General features: G+C 32.1%; 2 protein-coding genes across 3 annotated transcripts in view; both read right to left on the bottom strand.

The window, feature by feature from the left end:
• Positions 1–188: 188 nt before the first annotated feature.
• LOC106783997 (CLK4-associating serine/arginine rich protein-like) lies at positions 189–4,911 on the bottom strand. 2 transcript variants are annotated; one of them, XM_014743066.1, is made up of 14 exons: positions 4,460–4,906; positions 4,105–4,202; positions 3,853–4,028; positions 3,568–3,783; positions 3,229–3,404; positions 3,077–3,150; positions 2,662–3,003; positions 2,127–2,537; positions 1,907–2,014; positions 1,749–1,797; positions 1,158–1,221; positions 973–1,078; positions 573–857; positions 189–489 (listed from the first exon to the last, which is right to left on the bottom strand). In XM_014743066.1, exons 1-14 carry the CDS (start codon positions 4,589–4,591, stop codon positions 471–473), a joined length of 2,256 nt encoding a protein of 751 aa, XP_014598552.1. In that variant the 5' UTR covers positions 4,592–4,906; the 3' UTR covers positions 189–470. The 2 variants fall into 2 exon arrangements, with proteins under 2 accessions (XP_014598552.1, XP_014598553.1); XM_014743067.1 differs by lacking the exons at positions 189–489; positions 573–857 and having other exon boundaries at positions 1,745–1,797; positions 4,460–4,911.
• A 568-nt stretch (positions 4,912–5,479) lies between these two features.
• LOC106783978 (serine/threonine-protein kinase minibrain) overlaps positions 5,480–16,572 on the bottom strand; it is a 56,967-nt gene continuing 45,874 nt past the window's right edge. The window contains exons 4-9 of the mRNA XM_014743016.1: positions 15,914–16,082; positions 15,443–15,610; positions 15,060–15,346; positions 14,818–14,964; positions 14,208–14,640; positions 5,480–11,403 (exon numbers count right to left, since the gene is read on the bottom strand). Of these exons, the coding sequence (XP_014598502.1) occupies positions 10,946–11,403; positions 14,208–14,640; positions 14,818–14,964; positions 15,060–15,346; positions 15,443–15,610; positions 15,914–16,082 (1,662 nt within the window). The 3' untranslated portion in view covers positions 5,480–10,945. The remainder of the gene's footprint in view (positions 11,404–14,207; positions 14,641–14,817; positions 14,965–15,059; positions 15,347–15,442; positions 15,611–15,913; positions 16,083–16,572) is intronic.

Below are 16,572 nucleotides of genomic sequence, written 5' to 3'. Positions count from 1 at the left end.
TTAAGTGAACTAATAAGATATCTAATCAATTTAACATCAATTATCACGTTTAATCGAACATTCTTATTTTTCAGAAACAACAAAAATTTAGAATACTTACATCCACGTTACATTTCTCACTAACTAATTTGATGAAAAATACAAATATTTCATTATCTACATATGTATGAATACATTAGATCATGTGATTGTTTTATAAACGATTCTTTTTATTCGAATCAACTTTAATAAGTTTTAAAATAGAGCAAATGAAACAATATCAACTTATAGAGCAGATTCCAATAAATTTATAATAGCTTACACGATAATACATTGTTCAAATAACATTTTTGTTTTATTTTTTGTTATTATGTAATCCAAACCTGAAGCAGCACACTTCTAAGAAGGAATGCAATGTAAACAGGAAGTTTCTTATTAAATTATATAAAATCATTATTTATAACAAATTAGGCATATTCTTAGTTCTCGCATTAGTAGTCTACCAAGCCTCTGTAAAAAGAAATATAGTAAATCGATTTGAAATTAATTATTCGTTAGTTATGATAATATATTTATTAAGTCTGAGACGTTACCGACTACTTCTTGGACTTAAAGAACGAAGGGGAGAATCTCTGTATCTCCTTCGGGATTCTTGCCTGCACCTTTCCCTTTCATCACGCCTATCTCTTTCTCTATCCCTTTCTCTCTCTCTATCTCTATCTCTTTCTCTCTCTCTATCTATTTCTAAATCTCTATCTCTTTCTCTTCTATCTCGACGTACATGATGTCTCGGGCTACGACCTGGACTCGGTGTACGAGAAATAGAAGATCGTGAATCAGAACTATGACCTTCGTATCGATGTCTTCGTTCTCTTTGTCTATGCATAATATAAATATCATATATATTTTTTAAAAATATTACAATATTGTATTAAAAAAGTGAAGTAAAAAGAAATTATTTATTTATTTATTTATATTATTACTATTACTTACTTTCGACGTAATTTTAATGACATTTCTCTAATTTCGTCTTCACGGTCTTGTCTCTGTTGCTCCTTCTTTTCTATTCTTAATTGTTCTGCCTTCTTGTCTGCTTTATCTGTATTACCATAAAATATCGATCATTAAAATTGAGCGAACGATTCTTTTGATTAAACTTAGATTGATTTCTTACTCACATTGCCTATTCAATAGAGCCTGCATCTTTTTCTTAAGCCGCTCTTGAGGTGTTATTTTCAGAGACTGAAAAATAAAACTCTTAATGGCCTGTACTTTCGAGCTACTTTTTTTGTTTTTTATTTTATTTTTTTTTTATTTTTTATACGTGTAGTTTTGTTATTATATTTTTTTATTTATGATACTACTTCAAATATTAGTCTACTATCAATAGAACACAATTGAACTGTACTGCAAAGAATTTGAAAATAATTCGTTTGCGACCTTTTAAGTCTCCTGATAAAGAATATAAATGTATATTCGATACGATATATATGTATATTCTAAATAGTCAAAACTGTGATACGAATAATTCAAATTCTTTGCAGTTTAAAGTAAATTGAAATCTTTAGCAAATTTGTAAGAATTAATGAAAACTAGAGGACTGAATAAATAAGATAATGTGAACGCCTCATTGACGTCCGGTCCGACGGAATAAAAACGAGTAGCACTCGCTAAAGCTCCTCGTTGAGAGATTTATATAGGAACAAGTATGTTCTGTCTTTATTCTCTGTGCGTTAAGTGACTAAGAAAGCGTTATGGTTCTTACTGACTTTGTGTCCGCCACCAGAATTTGTACTTAACCCTGCCTTTGGCTTGTTTCTGCAATTATTAATCGAAGACAAAAAATTTAAATACACGATATCGTATATACACACACACGCGCGCGCGCACGAATAATATTTTTGGGTAAAAATTAAAATATATTTACATGCTTGTGGGTGTTACTGTTGGCTTTGGTGTTGATGGTGTGGCTTTTTCTTCTTTGTCAGATAATTCTAATTCAAGACTGGATGATTTGCCTCGACGGCCATAATATCTATTAAACGAATAATACGAATAAAATTTGAAATAGAAAATAAAAAATATTAGAATTTACAAATCTATATATATACGACGTTCGCGCACGTTTTTATAAAATAAAACATTACCTTGGCAATGTTTGCGTTTTATTCTCAATACTTCGCGATCGTTTACTATTATTGCTTTTAGACCTAGATCTAGATCTTGTTTGTGATTTAGATCTTGAACGTGATTTTGATCTAGATTTAGATGGAGAATAACGTCTCCGACGATAACTATCTCTGGAACGACTTCTGTGATGCGATTTAGATCTTGATCTAGATTTTGATATCGATGTGGTGCTTGATGAGGAACTTCTTGATCTCCTTTGACGTTGACGCGAAGTAGATCTTGATCGAGATCGTGAAACTGAACGCGATCTTGATCTGCTTGTACTTCTACATCGAGATCGAGATTTACTACGTGTTCTTGATCGTCGTGAACGGCTTCTTGTTCTGGATCTTTGAATTTTCCTATGTTTCGATCGCGTTCTTCTAGATCTAAAAAAAAGGAGAGTACAATATGAATAATTTACTGTTAAAGTGGTATAAGTTCATCTCTGAAAAAAACTTGACAAAAATTTGATGTTTACCATAATCATAAAAATAAAAACAATAAATTTACCTAATTCGTGAGACACTGCGCCTCCTGTCACGCGTTCTGTAAGATTTGCTTCTACTAACAGAACGCGAACAACTTCTTGATCTAGATTTGGATAATTTTCTACTAATTGTCCTTTCGTTTGAAATTGGACTTTCCGATTTTCTTCTTTTGAGGTGCGAATAATTGACTTTTTTCGAATTTGAAGACGTTACATGAGAAGAACTACTGTGAGCTTCTTCCTCCCCACCAAAACTTGTTATGTAAGTAATTTGTCCAGTATTTACAGGCGAAGCGGATCGTGAACGAGATTTTGAAGAAGACTTTCTATAAGGATTATATTCTGGACTTTCGCGTGCCGCATAACTAAGAAAAGATATACACAGTGAAAAACATATTTTATAAATATATTTTATAAATCTATCAAAACGTGAATCACCTTGGTGGACTCATAACACGACCGATCATCTTCTTTTCTCGAAATGCTCGTCTTTCTCTGCGAGATCTTCGACCCTATTTGATAAATAAAAATAGAGATATCCAAAAAAGAATTTTTAAAACCATTCTGCATAGAATTGATAGTTTTCGTACAGAATACATAGCCTTTTCTTCTTCCTGCTTTCGTGCTTGTCTTAATGTTTCTGCTTCTTCAAAATCTTGAGTTAAAAAACTAAAATAATCGGCTCCCATGAGTCCATACTTTTGAGCAACTAAATTCATCTCATGTGCTTGGGTTGATTCAATTTGAGAAACATCTACGCAAATATCTGTATAAAAAAAAAAGAAACAATGAATATATAATTTCAAATTATATATATGGTATAGAAAAGCATATAATTTAACCCCTTCCCGTGCCATTTAGCTCGACGAAACTCAGACCCAAGCGGTAGGTTAGCGTCAGAGGTTAATAATTCTCAAAATATTCTTAACCTAAATCGATGTCACTATCTTCATCATCAGGTTTGTCATCCGGTAAAACTGAATCTAAAGTTTTGGTTGCATCAGGAATAGGTTCTTCTGTCTCATAGTTGTAACCTATAGCAGCATTGTTAGAAGATTTTTTCTTGTCTTTTGAAGCATCTACTTTAGTAGATGAACCAAATTGTTCTTCCAAATGTATTTGATGCAAAAATTTCTCTTCGGCGACTGTACAAAAGATTATTATTAGCAACTTTTTATAATGTGTAATACATTAAAAGCAAGAAATCATCTTACCTCCCAAAAATTCATTTTGAACAATTATACGATAACGCTCATAATTTATATGTCTGTCTTCGCTTGTGAGAGCAATATCAACGTCAATAGTATTTGATGCTTCTGGTATCCAATCTAGATGAGCACGTACATCAAAACGATCTATAAGATTGTCTTCATTTCCTTGCCATGGCATCCTGAAAATAAAAAAAATCATAAAAACACATGGTTAAAAATAAAAATATATAAAAAAACATTTATTACAATGCTTACATATTTGCTGGACTGTCACCAGCAGCAGCTATTGCTGGATCCAAATGTATTTTACATGGTCTACCGTGAAGCTGAAGGAACTGGGTAGGATCTGATTTCTTATAGAAAATGTAAATCCATGAATATAAAGAAGGACACGAAAGATTATGAAGGATTCATAATAATCATTCAGTGCATACTATGTATGCATGTATAAATAAAAATGAGTAAAATGAAAAATATATAAATACAATAGAAAAATAAGGTATATCCAAAAGATTTGACAAGATAACAGATTGTAAAGAAAAGGTAAAGCTTTATGTAACTTCGATGGATATCAGTTTAATTATATCAAATCTATATTTAATGTACTTACAATTTTTTCATAATAATCTCTACGTCGTTCGGCCCTACGACGATAATCGACCAACATCCCACGTATTTTTTTCTCTTGCTTCCGAGCTTCGTGCCACATTCTTCCACCGGTTTTCTTTACGGAAAAACTCATTATCTACAAAAGATTACTTTCGGGATTCTAAAGTAATAATAGAACTTCCATCTATTCGTAGGAATAGGATTTAAATAACCGAAGAATATCTAATTCACACGTTTTCTTCTCTTACGGAGCAGACATGTTGCCTTGCAACCGCTTCTATTGGATGTCACAGCTCCAAAATAAAAGAATAAATTCTACTTTTGGAGTTTTTTTTAACAGGTCTAACGACATCTGCTGGGAAATCTGAAATAAAATGATCATATGATCATTAATGAATCATAAACGTTGATAATTATTCATTGAATATAACATAAGAAAATAAACAAGATAAAATAATATACAAAATCCAATTAAAATATATCATTTAACGTATATATTCGTTATATAGAGATGATTAAAACTTTAATAATTAATTACCAGACGGCGCTTCGGTCGGCGCGGATTTCGTTAGTCGATTTGAAATTTTATTTATAAAATATTTCCATTATAAGAACCCCTCATATAAATGCATTAAAAAATAAATGACGATAATAATGATGATGATAATTATTAGGTTTGGGGTATGATTAGAGGCATATAAAAGAAAACGTAACAGCAAAGGTGAAGATGCGTTTGTTTATTATTAACCTTATGTAATATCGTTTCAAATTTTCAATTACATTATTATATATAATAATAATTATAATAATCACCATAATGATAATATGACAATGTATACAGTCATTAGATAGAATATTTTCTTCTTGCACAGACTTTTATTTCATTCTTTTTTTCTTCTTTTTCTTTTTTTTTTCTTTTTTACTTAATCTTAATAAACAGGTTTTTTGTATCATAATTCCATAGTTCGTTTTCTCTTTTTTTCTCTTTTTTTTTCTTCATTTCCTGCATTCATCCTTTATATTTTTTTTTTTTTTTAAACCCAATTGGTACATGCCATCGCCGAAGGAGAATATCAAGACATTGTTTGACATGCCCAATTCTCAAAAGACGCCCGCATGCAGCCATTCAGGTATATATCAGTCGTATTATAGCATATTTTTCTGAACACAATGTTTTCACACATGACGTTAGGAAACTTATGTTATTTTACTCCGGCCGCAACATGTTCCAAAGATTCCATAAAGAAATTAAGTTTTATTTTTTTCATCGTTTATACAAATTAATAAAGTCTTTTTCGTCAACGTCGTTCAATCATATTTTTTTCTTTTTTTTTCTTTTTTTTTTTTTATATCTTTGGGCACAAAAAACACGCCCCTCTCTCCCTTCGTATTTCTAAAAAGATTATTTAAAATACAAGCAATGCACACGGAAGAAAGATTTTTTTTTTTTTTAATGGCTATAAGAGGCACAAGAGGTGTATTAATCTCCTCACTGTGATTGCGAAAATTAAAATTAGATGTAGGTGAAGAACGGTTGATTTTTATTTATTTATTTAATTATTTATTTTGTGTATTTTCCTTTTTAAATTATTTTCGAGATATGGGAAGATTTGATTTTTGCTTTAATGCTTGGCGAATTTTTTTTTTTATTTTTTTATTTATTTATTTATTTATTTCATGAGAGTCATTTGTCATTCTGCATGCTTTTTAATGGGATATAATAAAGTGAGATGACTATAAAGAACAGTTTACACGCGTTTTCCTTACCCTTCGATGGTGTATATGTAATAATGACTATATGACGAACCAAGAAAGAAAATAGAAAAAAAAAAGAAAAAAAAATACGACTGTACTTGATGTAAAATTATTTATCTGGCAAGCATTTATAAAGTACGAAAAGCAAATCATTTGGAACATGAATTACGGCTAGCTCTTACTTCTATGTAAGTGTATAGATCTCTGTGGTTTGCTAATTGGCTTAAATATTCTGCATTTTGCGACAATTGTTGAGTGTGGACAAATTTCTTTTTTCCAGGGGTTATAATTAATTAATAATTGTCAATAAATAATGCGCACGTGTCAAAGATACAATGAATTATGATAAGCAATTTTAAAATCAATATTGATAAAGATGCTTTTCTACAGGAAAGAAAAATTAATTATATATGTATAATATATGCATCACAATATGATATCGTCTGTGATTAGGAATTTTGTTCCATCATTAAGAATTTGTGTTCGTATAGCGCCATCCTGCACGCTCGCTAACAGTTCTTCCATTTTTCCACATTAATCCACCACTCAGTCACTCTCTCTCACCCTCTCTCTCTCTTTCTTACTGTCTTTTTCTCATTCTGATTCATTCATTCATTCATTCATTCATACATTCATTCATTCTTTCTTTCATTCATCATTCAATCTATCTCTTACTCATTCTTTCTCTCCCATTCATTTATTCTTATAGAATCACGTCGAGATGCTTCTCCAATACAGGAATTGTTCGAACTGCGCCCCCCCCTTTCCCGAAAAAATTGTCTCTAAATTTAAATCTCGACAGCAATCGCCTTTTTTTTGTTTAACTAGTTCTCTTCTTAAATTCACTAAAAGTTATATTATATAGCCCATATATATAGCCAATCACTTTGATACAGATAAACAATAGTAATTATTCAGTTAAAGTCAACAATCGTCAAAAAAGAAAATGCTTCGATGCATTGCCAAAGGTGGCACTGTGCCCACAAGTCGGTCAGGAAAAAATTAGGGGTCATAATTACTTTTTTTTGCATTCGATACTGTACAGTATGTTTCTTTGTTTTGTTTTATTTTATTTTATTTTATTTTATTTTATTTTATTTTATTTTATATTTTATTTTATTTTATTTCGTCTTTAGCTTTATTCAATTGTATGGATAAAATACATAATGTCTGTGACGTTTATGTTGTAAAAGTTTGTAAATAATTATGAAATCTCGGTACGGTACAGATCATCCATCGCTATTATCAACGTTAAAATAATAAAATAATTTCGTCAAGAAATATTTCAGTCGAATTTTGTTGATTTGGTGTAAGGCTATACGGATTAAAAGACATACGATACAGCAGTGAAATTGTTTAAAAAAAATTGTTGAATATACTGATTAATTTCATTGTCATAATAAAGGACTAATGAGCACAGTGACTAACAACATGGATTCGGAAGAGGGCACGTGTGAAATCACACATTATCTATATTTATAGAGTGTACTGATTTTTGCCGTTTAGTGAGATCGAGAGAACGTTAGAATTTGTCACAGAAAATCCTACACGCCTCGCGAGTAAATCTCTTTACTTCTGATAGATCAAACACCACGTACAGCTTGTACTGCTGAAATTACTAAAAAGTTATTAATGCTCTCAGATACGATACACTTAGTCGTGACCTGCATGTATTGTGCGAGAATATAATAACTGCTTTCGATCTTTTGACGAAACGTCTTCTGCTACGATGTTGTATCCTCTTCTAGGTAATGTCATCGAATCTTTTTTTTTATTACTTTTTATTATTATTTCGTATCTTTTCTTTTTTATCTTATTATTTCGAATCATTTTCAAAATCGTCCCTAATCACGACATGGACTCATTTCACTTTCGTGGTTTTTTTTTCTTTCTTTCTTTCTTTCTTTGTTTGTTTTTTTTCTTTTCTTTCTTTTAAATATATACCCAAGGAATCGTAGAAATTCAAGAGTTACAAGCAGGACTTAATTATATTTATGTACGTGTCTATCGTTAAAAATGTTTATTTCATTTAATAACTAATAAGAGTCGATGCGCGGGTACGATGAACGTGAACCTTCAAGTTTAACTTGAAAATGCTAATGTGCTTATGTCAAAAATGTACTTCTGAGAATTTCTGATTGCAGCTGTATAAAAATATACAAATCATTTCAAAGTCTGCATGATTAAAATAATTCGCAGCAGACAGAATAGCTGATAAAATATATCATTTCTATCAACTACTGAAGACTGTGTGTATTATGTTTCATATACATTAACAACTAATACAAAATGAATTTTTTGGATTCGAACTTGGCTATGAGATATATGTATGTCTTTTTCAAATGCAGTGCTAGGAATTCCAGTTATCTATCATCATTTTTTTTTTTTTTTAGGTCAAGCTCTTTTTTGTCAACAGTCACAATCATACAGTGGAAATATTATTTAAGACTACTATTTGATATATATTGCAGATTTTATAATATAAGAATAAAAAAAGAAGAACCTATTAAAGGAACACATCGCAACGAAATGTATAAAAGAGAAATAAAATGAAGGAAAAAAAAAATGACAATGATAATGACAATGACATAAGATCAAAAATGATTAATGAATTATACATGTAGCTTTTATTCTTACATAATGCGATATTCGAAGTAAATTTGTCTTTTTTTTCCCCTTTGTATAAATTACATTTTGCGTCGCAAAAATGAAAGCAAAATGTAATATTTGTATATGTGACTAATATCGATAGAAAATGGAAGAAAGACAAATTGCCACATCTTTATCTATCTCATAATGCATCGTAGGCTACCGATCGAGAGACGATTATGAAGATATTGATACAATTAAGCTGTTTCCATATAAAAATATTTTTACTGCTTGCTATTTTCAACGAAGATGATAAGCAACATGTATAATTCACTAGGACTCCTTCTTTTTATAATATACATTAGTGATGATTATTAAAATTTATATTGTTGCCGGTCACATCTGCGCTGTATAAAGACTTACTACTTCAATTGCATTTAGTCTGCCATCAGGTACTATACTACACCTACAAATGGTAGTGTATTCAAGAAATACACTCGCGGCAATTGAAATTTAGTAGAATCAGTAATATTGAACGCGTTTTCTTGCAGCATAAATATATATATATATGTATATATATATGTATGTTGTATATGCGTGCATATATGTATATAAATATATATATATTTATCATGAACACTCGTAGTCTTTATACGAAATTAAAATCACATAAAAGTAATCGATTGGAAGGAATCCTTTTTCTTTTAAAAGAACACGACAAAAGTGAAGCTGACAACTTGAAAATAATTCAAACCTATATCATGCGATAAGAAATAAATGATCATCAGAGCAAACGGCAAAAATCAATGACGATTAGCATTGGAAACATGTGTATGTGAATACGCGCGTATTGTTTATTATAAAGTACCTAGGTTTTTCGTATGATTATACCATTCTTGATCGCTCTTACGTGTATACTGCTTTTGTAAGCTTTCTTATTACTGTTTTTATGTATAAATATGATGTATTGTTGTTAAGCTGCGCAAACCCCGTTTGTTTAAAGTCCTTCTTTAGCAACAAACTGACGTTTGCAATATCCTCATTTTTCATCAAAGTAAATAAAAAGAATTGTGTTAACAATGTCTGTGTTACCTCCTCTCACACTTACAAGCTAAACTCTAAAGCTGCACTCTTATCATTCACCTAAGTGTATTGTACAAATAGCCAGCATTCGACACAACTGTTTGCTCGCAATTATTTCCTAACTGTTTGCTCGCAATTATTTCCTAACCGTTTACATTCGTGACATGGTGTATAAAACTGTATGATGGTACATGCTTAAATTGGTAATTCTTACGACTTCCTTCTTTTTACGCGGTAATAATAGTAATTATCACTTTTTCGCTCGCTAGGCCACACAGTTTGAGTACCGAACGTTTTTGTTTTTTTTTTCTTCTTTCTTCTTTTTCTTCTTAATGTTGTATCGACTAAACTGTTCAAAGTGTCTACAGAATCGGGCAGGACCCACGAGGCCAGCTGGGTTCATCCTCACTAGACCATAACTGTCTGTCCATGCTCGAAAAGTTTCATAAATCTTCTGTGCTAGTTATATATCCATGCCCAATATAGGGCCAGTCAGCTTGTAAAAAAAGTAACAGAAAAAGAGGTTACCCTCGTTCTTTTCCTTTTCTTAGCTTTTTCCTACTTATCAGTATCTTCACGGCGTCATTAAATGTTATCGCGCTTAAAGTACGTCTCCATTCTGGTAATCTCTTGGTTCAGAGACAAAGGCTTCGTTTGTGATTTGCTTTGGAATACGTTTTTCCATGTAATTTCTTTTCTTTTTTTTGTTTCCATTTTTTGTCCTACTATCTCTTCATCGTCATCGTCTTCTTATTCTTCTTCTTATTTTTATCATTCTTCTTCTTCTCTACGTCGATCAGTCAAACCAATTCCGAAAAGCTATAGGGTTCACTGTCATAGTGATCAATAATATTACACTACTTGTCTTGGTACTTGATAAACTAATGTTTGGGGACGACTTCAAGCTGTACGTTTTCCTTTCCTAGTTTTATTCGTTTCTTCATTGACGCCACGACAATACTCTAAATTTGCCATGAGCTCGATTCGTAACCGTTTAATAGTTATCTACGGTCTCACGATCGTAACATGTGTATTGTCCTCCGTTATTTCCTTTTCTAATTCAATGGATAGCGACTGGACTTTGTTGGACGCACACCCCAACCATAGGGCTATCTTCCCTTTCCGGATCTCTCTGTTTACCGGTTGAAACCGTCGACGGCTGTCTAACCATCCCATGTGAATCTGTCGTCGAGTAACCATAATTATAGAAATTTTGCTGCTGTATCATTGGTGAAGTCATCATCGCAGGCAGATGGGGTATACCAGGTAGAATTAGGCTATTGTACGATCCAAGAGAGCTTGGTATCAGCGAGTTGTCCATGGGCTGCATGGACATCGAAGTGGACGCAGACACCCCAGTGGCTGATGTTGATGGATAGCCTGTTGTTATGCCGCGCCGACTACTTGAATGACGAGGTGAAGCCTCACATTCCATGGGTTGATAGCTACCAGGGAGGCTTGACACTTGCATCAGACTACCGCTGCTGCTGCTGCCCTGTCCTGACATGGTTACCAGTCCTATGACACCAAGAAAAATCTAATATTATCTAAACCAATGATAGATATTAAGCTACACTAATAAATGCAATCATTATTCACGAAAACCGCTAGCTTTTACAATTTCACTAGAGGAGTTAAGAAAAATAAAAAGTTGAACAATCTACAGGGATTTTGCAGGCATTGAATTTCACTGCTACGATTCTTGTCTTTCGACAATATGTTTGTTTCTAAGGATACCTAACATTTCAAAACCGAGTGCCAAAAAGTAAGTGCTGCAATATACTCTAAATTATCATTATCTCTTTTACAAATTTCAATAACTTTATACTTTCGAATATATTATTTTTAATGTAATACACGATGCGTGTATTTGACTGAAAAGGATAATCGTTACAATGGTTTATCGTATAGCGTGATGTTACATATAATACCTGCTTATTAGTTTACTCTTTATTATCATGTATTTAAAATATTATGTTTACAAAATTGTAGAAATATACGGTAGCAAAAAATGTTTTACTCGTTTCTTGCATTCCTTAGTAATATTGCTATTACTATTTTAATGCTATTATTTATTATTCTTTGAAAATTCAGTAGCAATTATAATTCATGAAATATCTTAATATCTAAATTATTATCTCGCGTAAATAGTATTGATGCACTTTTGCAAAGTGTACGATGCAAGCAGACTAAAGCATGCATGAAATTATAATAAAGGAAATTAACTTGAAATGAAATGATTTATCTACAAAAATAGATTTTATTAGCACAATAATAATCACATCATCAGTTGGAATATGTTTAAGATAATTTCATAACACATGTTGCTGTTTAAAAGTGTGTGCATGTATCATCATCATCATCATCATCATCATCATAACCATCATCATCATCATCATCATCATCATCATCATCATAATCATAATCATCATCATCATCACCATCATAAGTATAGAAGCATGCATATCATATATTTTGTGTAAGTTTAAGAAAAATAAATAATTACAAATAATAATGGGGTAAAAACATATTCCAATAACTCTATCTTATTAAAATTATTGTTCTCTGATTCTATAAGAAGGTTATTATATAGTCAAGAACAAATGTTTAACCAGGATATGAAGTGTCCTTGTTATAAACATTGCAATTGGACACAGCATATGCACTACTAGGTATAAATTGAGCCATGGGCTAGCAATAAGTCCATCCATGACTCAGGAAAGGGTGTTTTTAAGCAAGCAAGGCTTCGCGCAATACATCCGAGGCCAGGACATTATTAATAGGGGGCATCGTTAGTTTTTTAGCTTGTAGGATTGTTTGTTAGACAGAACTTACTTATGTTAGTAAGTAAGATTAAGGTTGGGGCCTAGGACAGGTCGTCGCCGCCCCGCGGATACGACAGTCATCGAGCCACGTACTGTCCCCCCATCATATCTACGGGCAACAACAAGTATTGTTTAGTTTGTGCAGAAAGTAAAAATACATATGTATAATTATGAAGATACATAAAAAGCATCAACACCTTTTTCTAATTCAAATGAAATATTATTATTAACCTACGTGTTAAAAATGATATTCTTTTTCTAAATTGTTATTCGCCATAATATGAAATATGTTTAACTATTGTTATAATATCTTTAAAAAAAAAAAAAAAACAAAAAAAGAAGAAATGGAAAAAAAAAATAAAGAAAAAAAAAATCAAACTTGTAATTATGAAACACATTAGCCTTTTATTTTCTGCACAAATTAAAACTTTCCTGAATGTTCAGTACAGTGGAACTCTCTATTTTAATAATATCTCAATGGTTCTCATTTTGTCGCTGCTCTTCTTCGTTATTTAACTTTCGGATATTGTATGTGAATGGTACTACAACTTAAAGAGCCGTATTGTATATTGTTATATACGCGACAATGTGGTGCGAAGAGACAACTCGTCATGCATCAAATGTGAGTCAAATTCTACTGTTTCGAATGCTGCACTTATTAATTCTTCAATATCTTGTTAAGAGACTTTACGAAAATTGTTCATTCTCGCATAATTGCTAGATTCAGAGCAATATTAATTCTGATAATGATAGACAACTGTTAAAATGATCAAGTTAAAAGGGGCATTATGGACGTAATATCTTGTATTGGGTGAGAAACGTGATAGAAATGAAATATGAAACGAATAATGAGCAGTGAATGAAATCAAGCAACACAGATGTAATATTTTGGTAAAGTTACATTTGTCATTGCAATTAATTCGTTAAACGTAGCTGTATTATCATAACAACAGGAGCATGTGCAAAACAATTTCCTTGAGATGAAATTTTCTGAAAGCTCTTTTTAATATTAATGCTTTCGAAGAAAATTCTAGAGTGTATAAGGTACTCAAATAAGGAAGCATATGGATAACCGTTTAGTGCTGTGTGCACCGTGCAATGATGTATATGTATAAATATATATATAATATAATGTATCTTTTCTGGAAAGCTTTTTCACTCTAAGCAAACGGAATCTAATAAAACCTCGATGAAGTTGAAAAATACTATTCTAAATCAAATATGACTTTGACTATGATGTAAGTGCATTTCTGAGGGTGCTTTTACAAAATCTAACCATTTGTATCATATGATTAAATAATATCAAATGACCCAGAAACCTCTCCTTAATTTCACTTATAGATCGAGACTAAAGACCCCTGTGTAAAGTTGAAGTCATCTAAAAATCAAGCGAGTTGTACTCTTGTCTTTTGTTTGATATACGTATATGTTACAGACTGTGTTTCAACAAACTTAGTTTGTACTCGCACGGAGGAATGAAACAAAGTAGTAACCCACCATGATCCTGGCTCATTGACACCACTGCTGGACTTGTATTTGCACTATTCGCAGCAGCAATGTTCGTGTTGGTCCCCTCATCGGCTGTTCTTTTAAAGAAATTGTGCTGAAGCGCGTAGTATGGCGTAACTCTCGTCTTTGGATCAAAATCCAACATTCGTAGAATTAAGTCCTTAAATTTGAGGTAGTCAGAGATCGAGTGACCAGGTTCACCTATCCTTCTACCACCAGGACCGCCACTTTCAACGCCCAAAATTTCGTGTAACCGCCTTGTACCAGGAGGTTTATACTTTTTACCGTCTTTGGACTTTTTCAGCACGTACGAGCCGTCCGTGGGGACTTTGTCAAAGTATTTCCGCGCTTTATGCGCTTGGTCCAATATACGTTTTGGTGGCATGCCTAATACTTCAACAATTTTGTTCATTTGATCGACCTACGAAAAGATACGGATTATTATTTATATTTGAATATATGTTTTTGTTTTCAACCTATCAAATCTATCTAGATTATGATCTTTAAAGACTATACGTATGGCATCTCGTGCTATTAAATTTTATCGAGTAATGCCATTGGCGTATATGACGTTAAATAGTATCATTTAGATTTTTACCTCATTGGCCCCACTAAACAAAGGTTCTCCTGTGTGCATTTCTACCAAAATACATCCCAAACTCCACATGTCTATCGCGAGGTCATATGGTATTCCTAAGAGGACTTCTGGAGATCTGTAAAACCTGGACTGGATATACTGATATATCTGAAAATAATAGAATAACCATTTAGAAATAGGAGAAAAGCGTGATGAAAAGAAAAAATGGCTATATTTTATTATCACTATATTCAAGGACATACCCTCTGGCCAAGTTGACACGAACTACCGAAGTCGACTATCTTTATCGCGCTTCGTTTGGGATTGCACAAAAGAATGTTCTCGGGTTTCAGATCACAGTGAATGATGTTCAATTCCGGCGTAGACAGGAACAAGAGGGCAGTACACAATTGCTGTGCAAATTTTCTTGTCAAATTTAACGACACACCCCGAAAATTTGTATTCCTAAGTAGGTCATAGAGATTATACGATAGCAATTCGAATACCAAACATAAGTGATTTCGCCACATAAAATGCCTCTTCAGTTTAACTGGAAACAAAAACAAAAAAAAATTAAAACGATTAATAATCACCATAAATTGTTATAATCCAATGAATTAAATTATATTAAATGAATTATTTTTACCTATATAATACTTGTTGTCTGTGTCCGCCCTGTTCATCATTTCCAACAACCTAACTTCGATTTGGGCTTGATTTAGAAAAGGTTTTTTATTCTTTATGATTTTTATTGCCACTTGCGTTTGCTCTTCGTGGTCAAATGCTTTTACTACTTGGCCAAAACTGCCTTTACCTATGGTAAGAGAGAAAGAAATAGAAAAAAAAAAAAAAAAAGAAAAGATGATATAGTATTATACAGGAAAAGGTTTTTTATTCTTTATGATTTTTATTGCCACTTGCGTTTGCTCTTCGTGGTCAAATGCTTTTACTACTTGGCCAAAACTGCCTTTACCTATGGTAAGAGAGAAAGAAATAGAAAAAAAAAAAAAAAGAAAAGATGATATAGTATTATACAGGAAACAATGGTTATTATTGAACACAAGAGAATCTTTTTATCGATTATCATAATTATATTTATTATTGTAGATCGTATTACCTATTAATGAGTCGATCTCATATCGATCGAGGAACTTTTCCCCATTCTTGATAATGTAATCGTGGTTGTCGTCATCCCAACCGTCATTGTAAAGCTTTCTTTCTTTTTTATGCGAACCATCTTCTCCCTGCATCTGCTGTGCCCTTCTCTTCTTCTTCGCATAATAAACCTGTAACGAGCAACAAAAAGAAAAAAAAAATATCAAATTAATATCAATCGAATCCGTAAAAATTCTATCCTTATTGATTAGCATAATTAAAAAAAAACGATAGAGAGAAAAGTTTTCTTCGCGCGTTAACCATCTGGTAGCAACGCACTCATACTACTCATCAGACATCGTATTAAAGTTATAACATGCATTCATGATTCACTTACATTTATTACTGGCGTTACACGCACACATATACATACACCCATACGTACTAACGTTCACACAGAGAGATCATGCGGTCTCATATTCGTGCACATACATACAAGCATACACACATGTTCGCACGCGTCTCATTCACACCTGTAATCGAATGTCTTCAGGATATATTTAAATTCCTAACATAACATTTTTCGACTTAATGATAAGAGGTATACAAACAAGGTGTCAAAAATAATTCTCATTATTTCGCAATTGCGAGAGACACGCCTGATAAAAATGTCGTTGCCAT

This window comes from Polistes canadensis, unplaced genomic scaffold (assembly GCF_001313835.1).
Source record: "Polistes canadensis isolate GaletaPanama2010 unplaced genomic scaffold, ASM131383v1 scaffold_28, whole genome shotgun sequence".
NCBI classification, from domain to species: Eukaryota; Metazoa; Arthropoda; class Insecta; order Hymenoptera; family Vespidae; genus Polistes; species Polistes canadensis.
The sequence above is the reverse complement of the archived record's forward strand: the minus strand, read 5'-3'. Positions and strand labels throughout refer to the sequence as shown.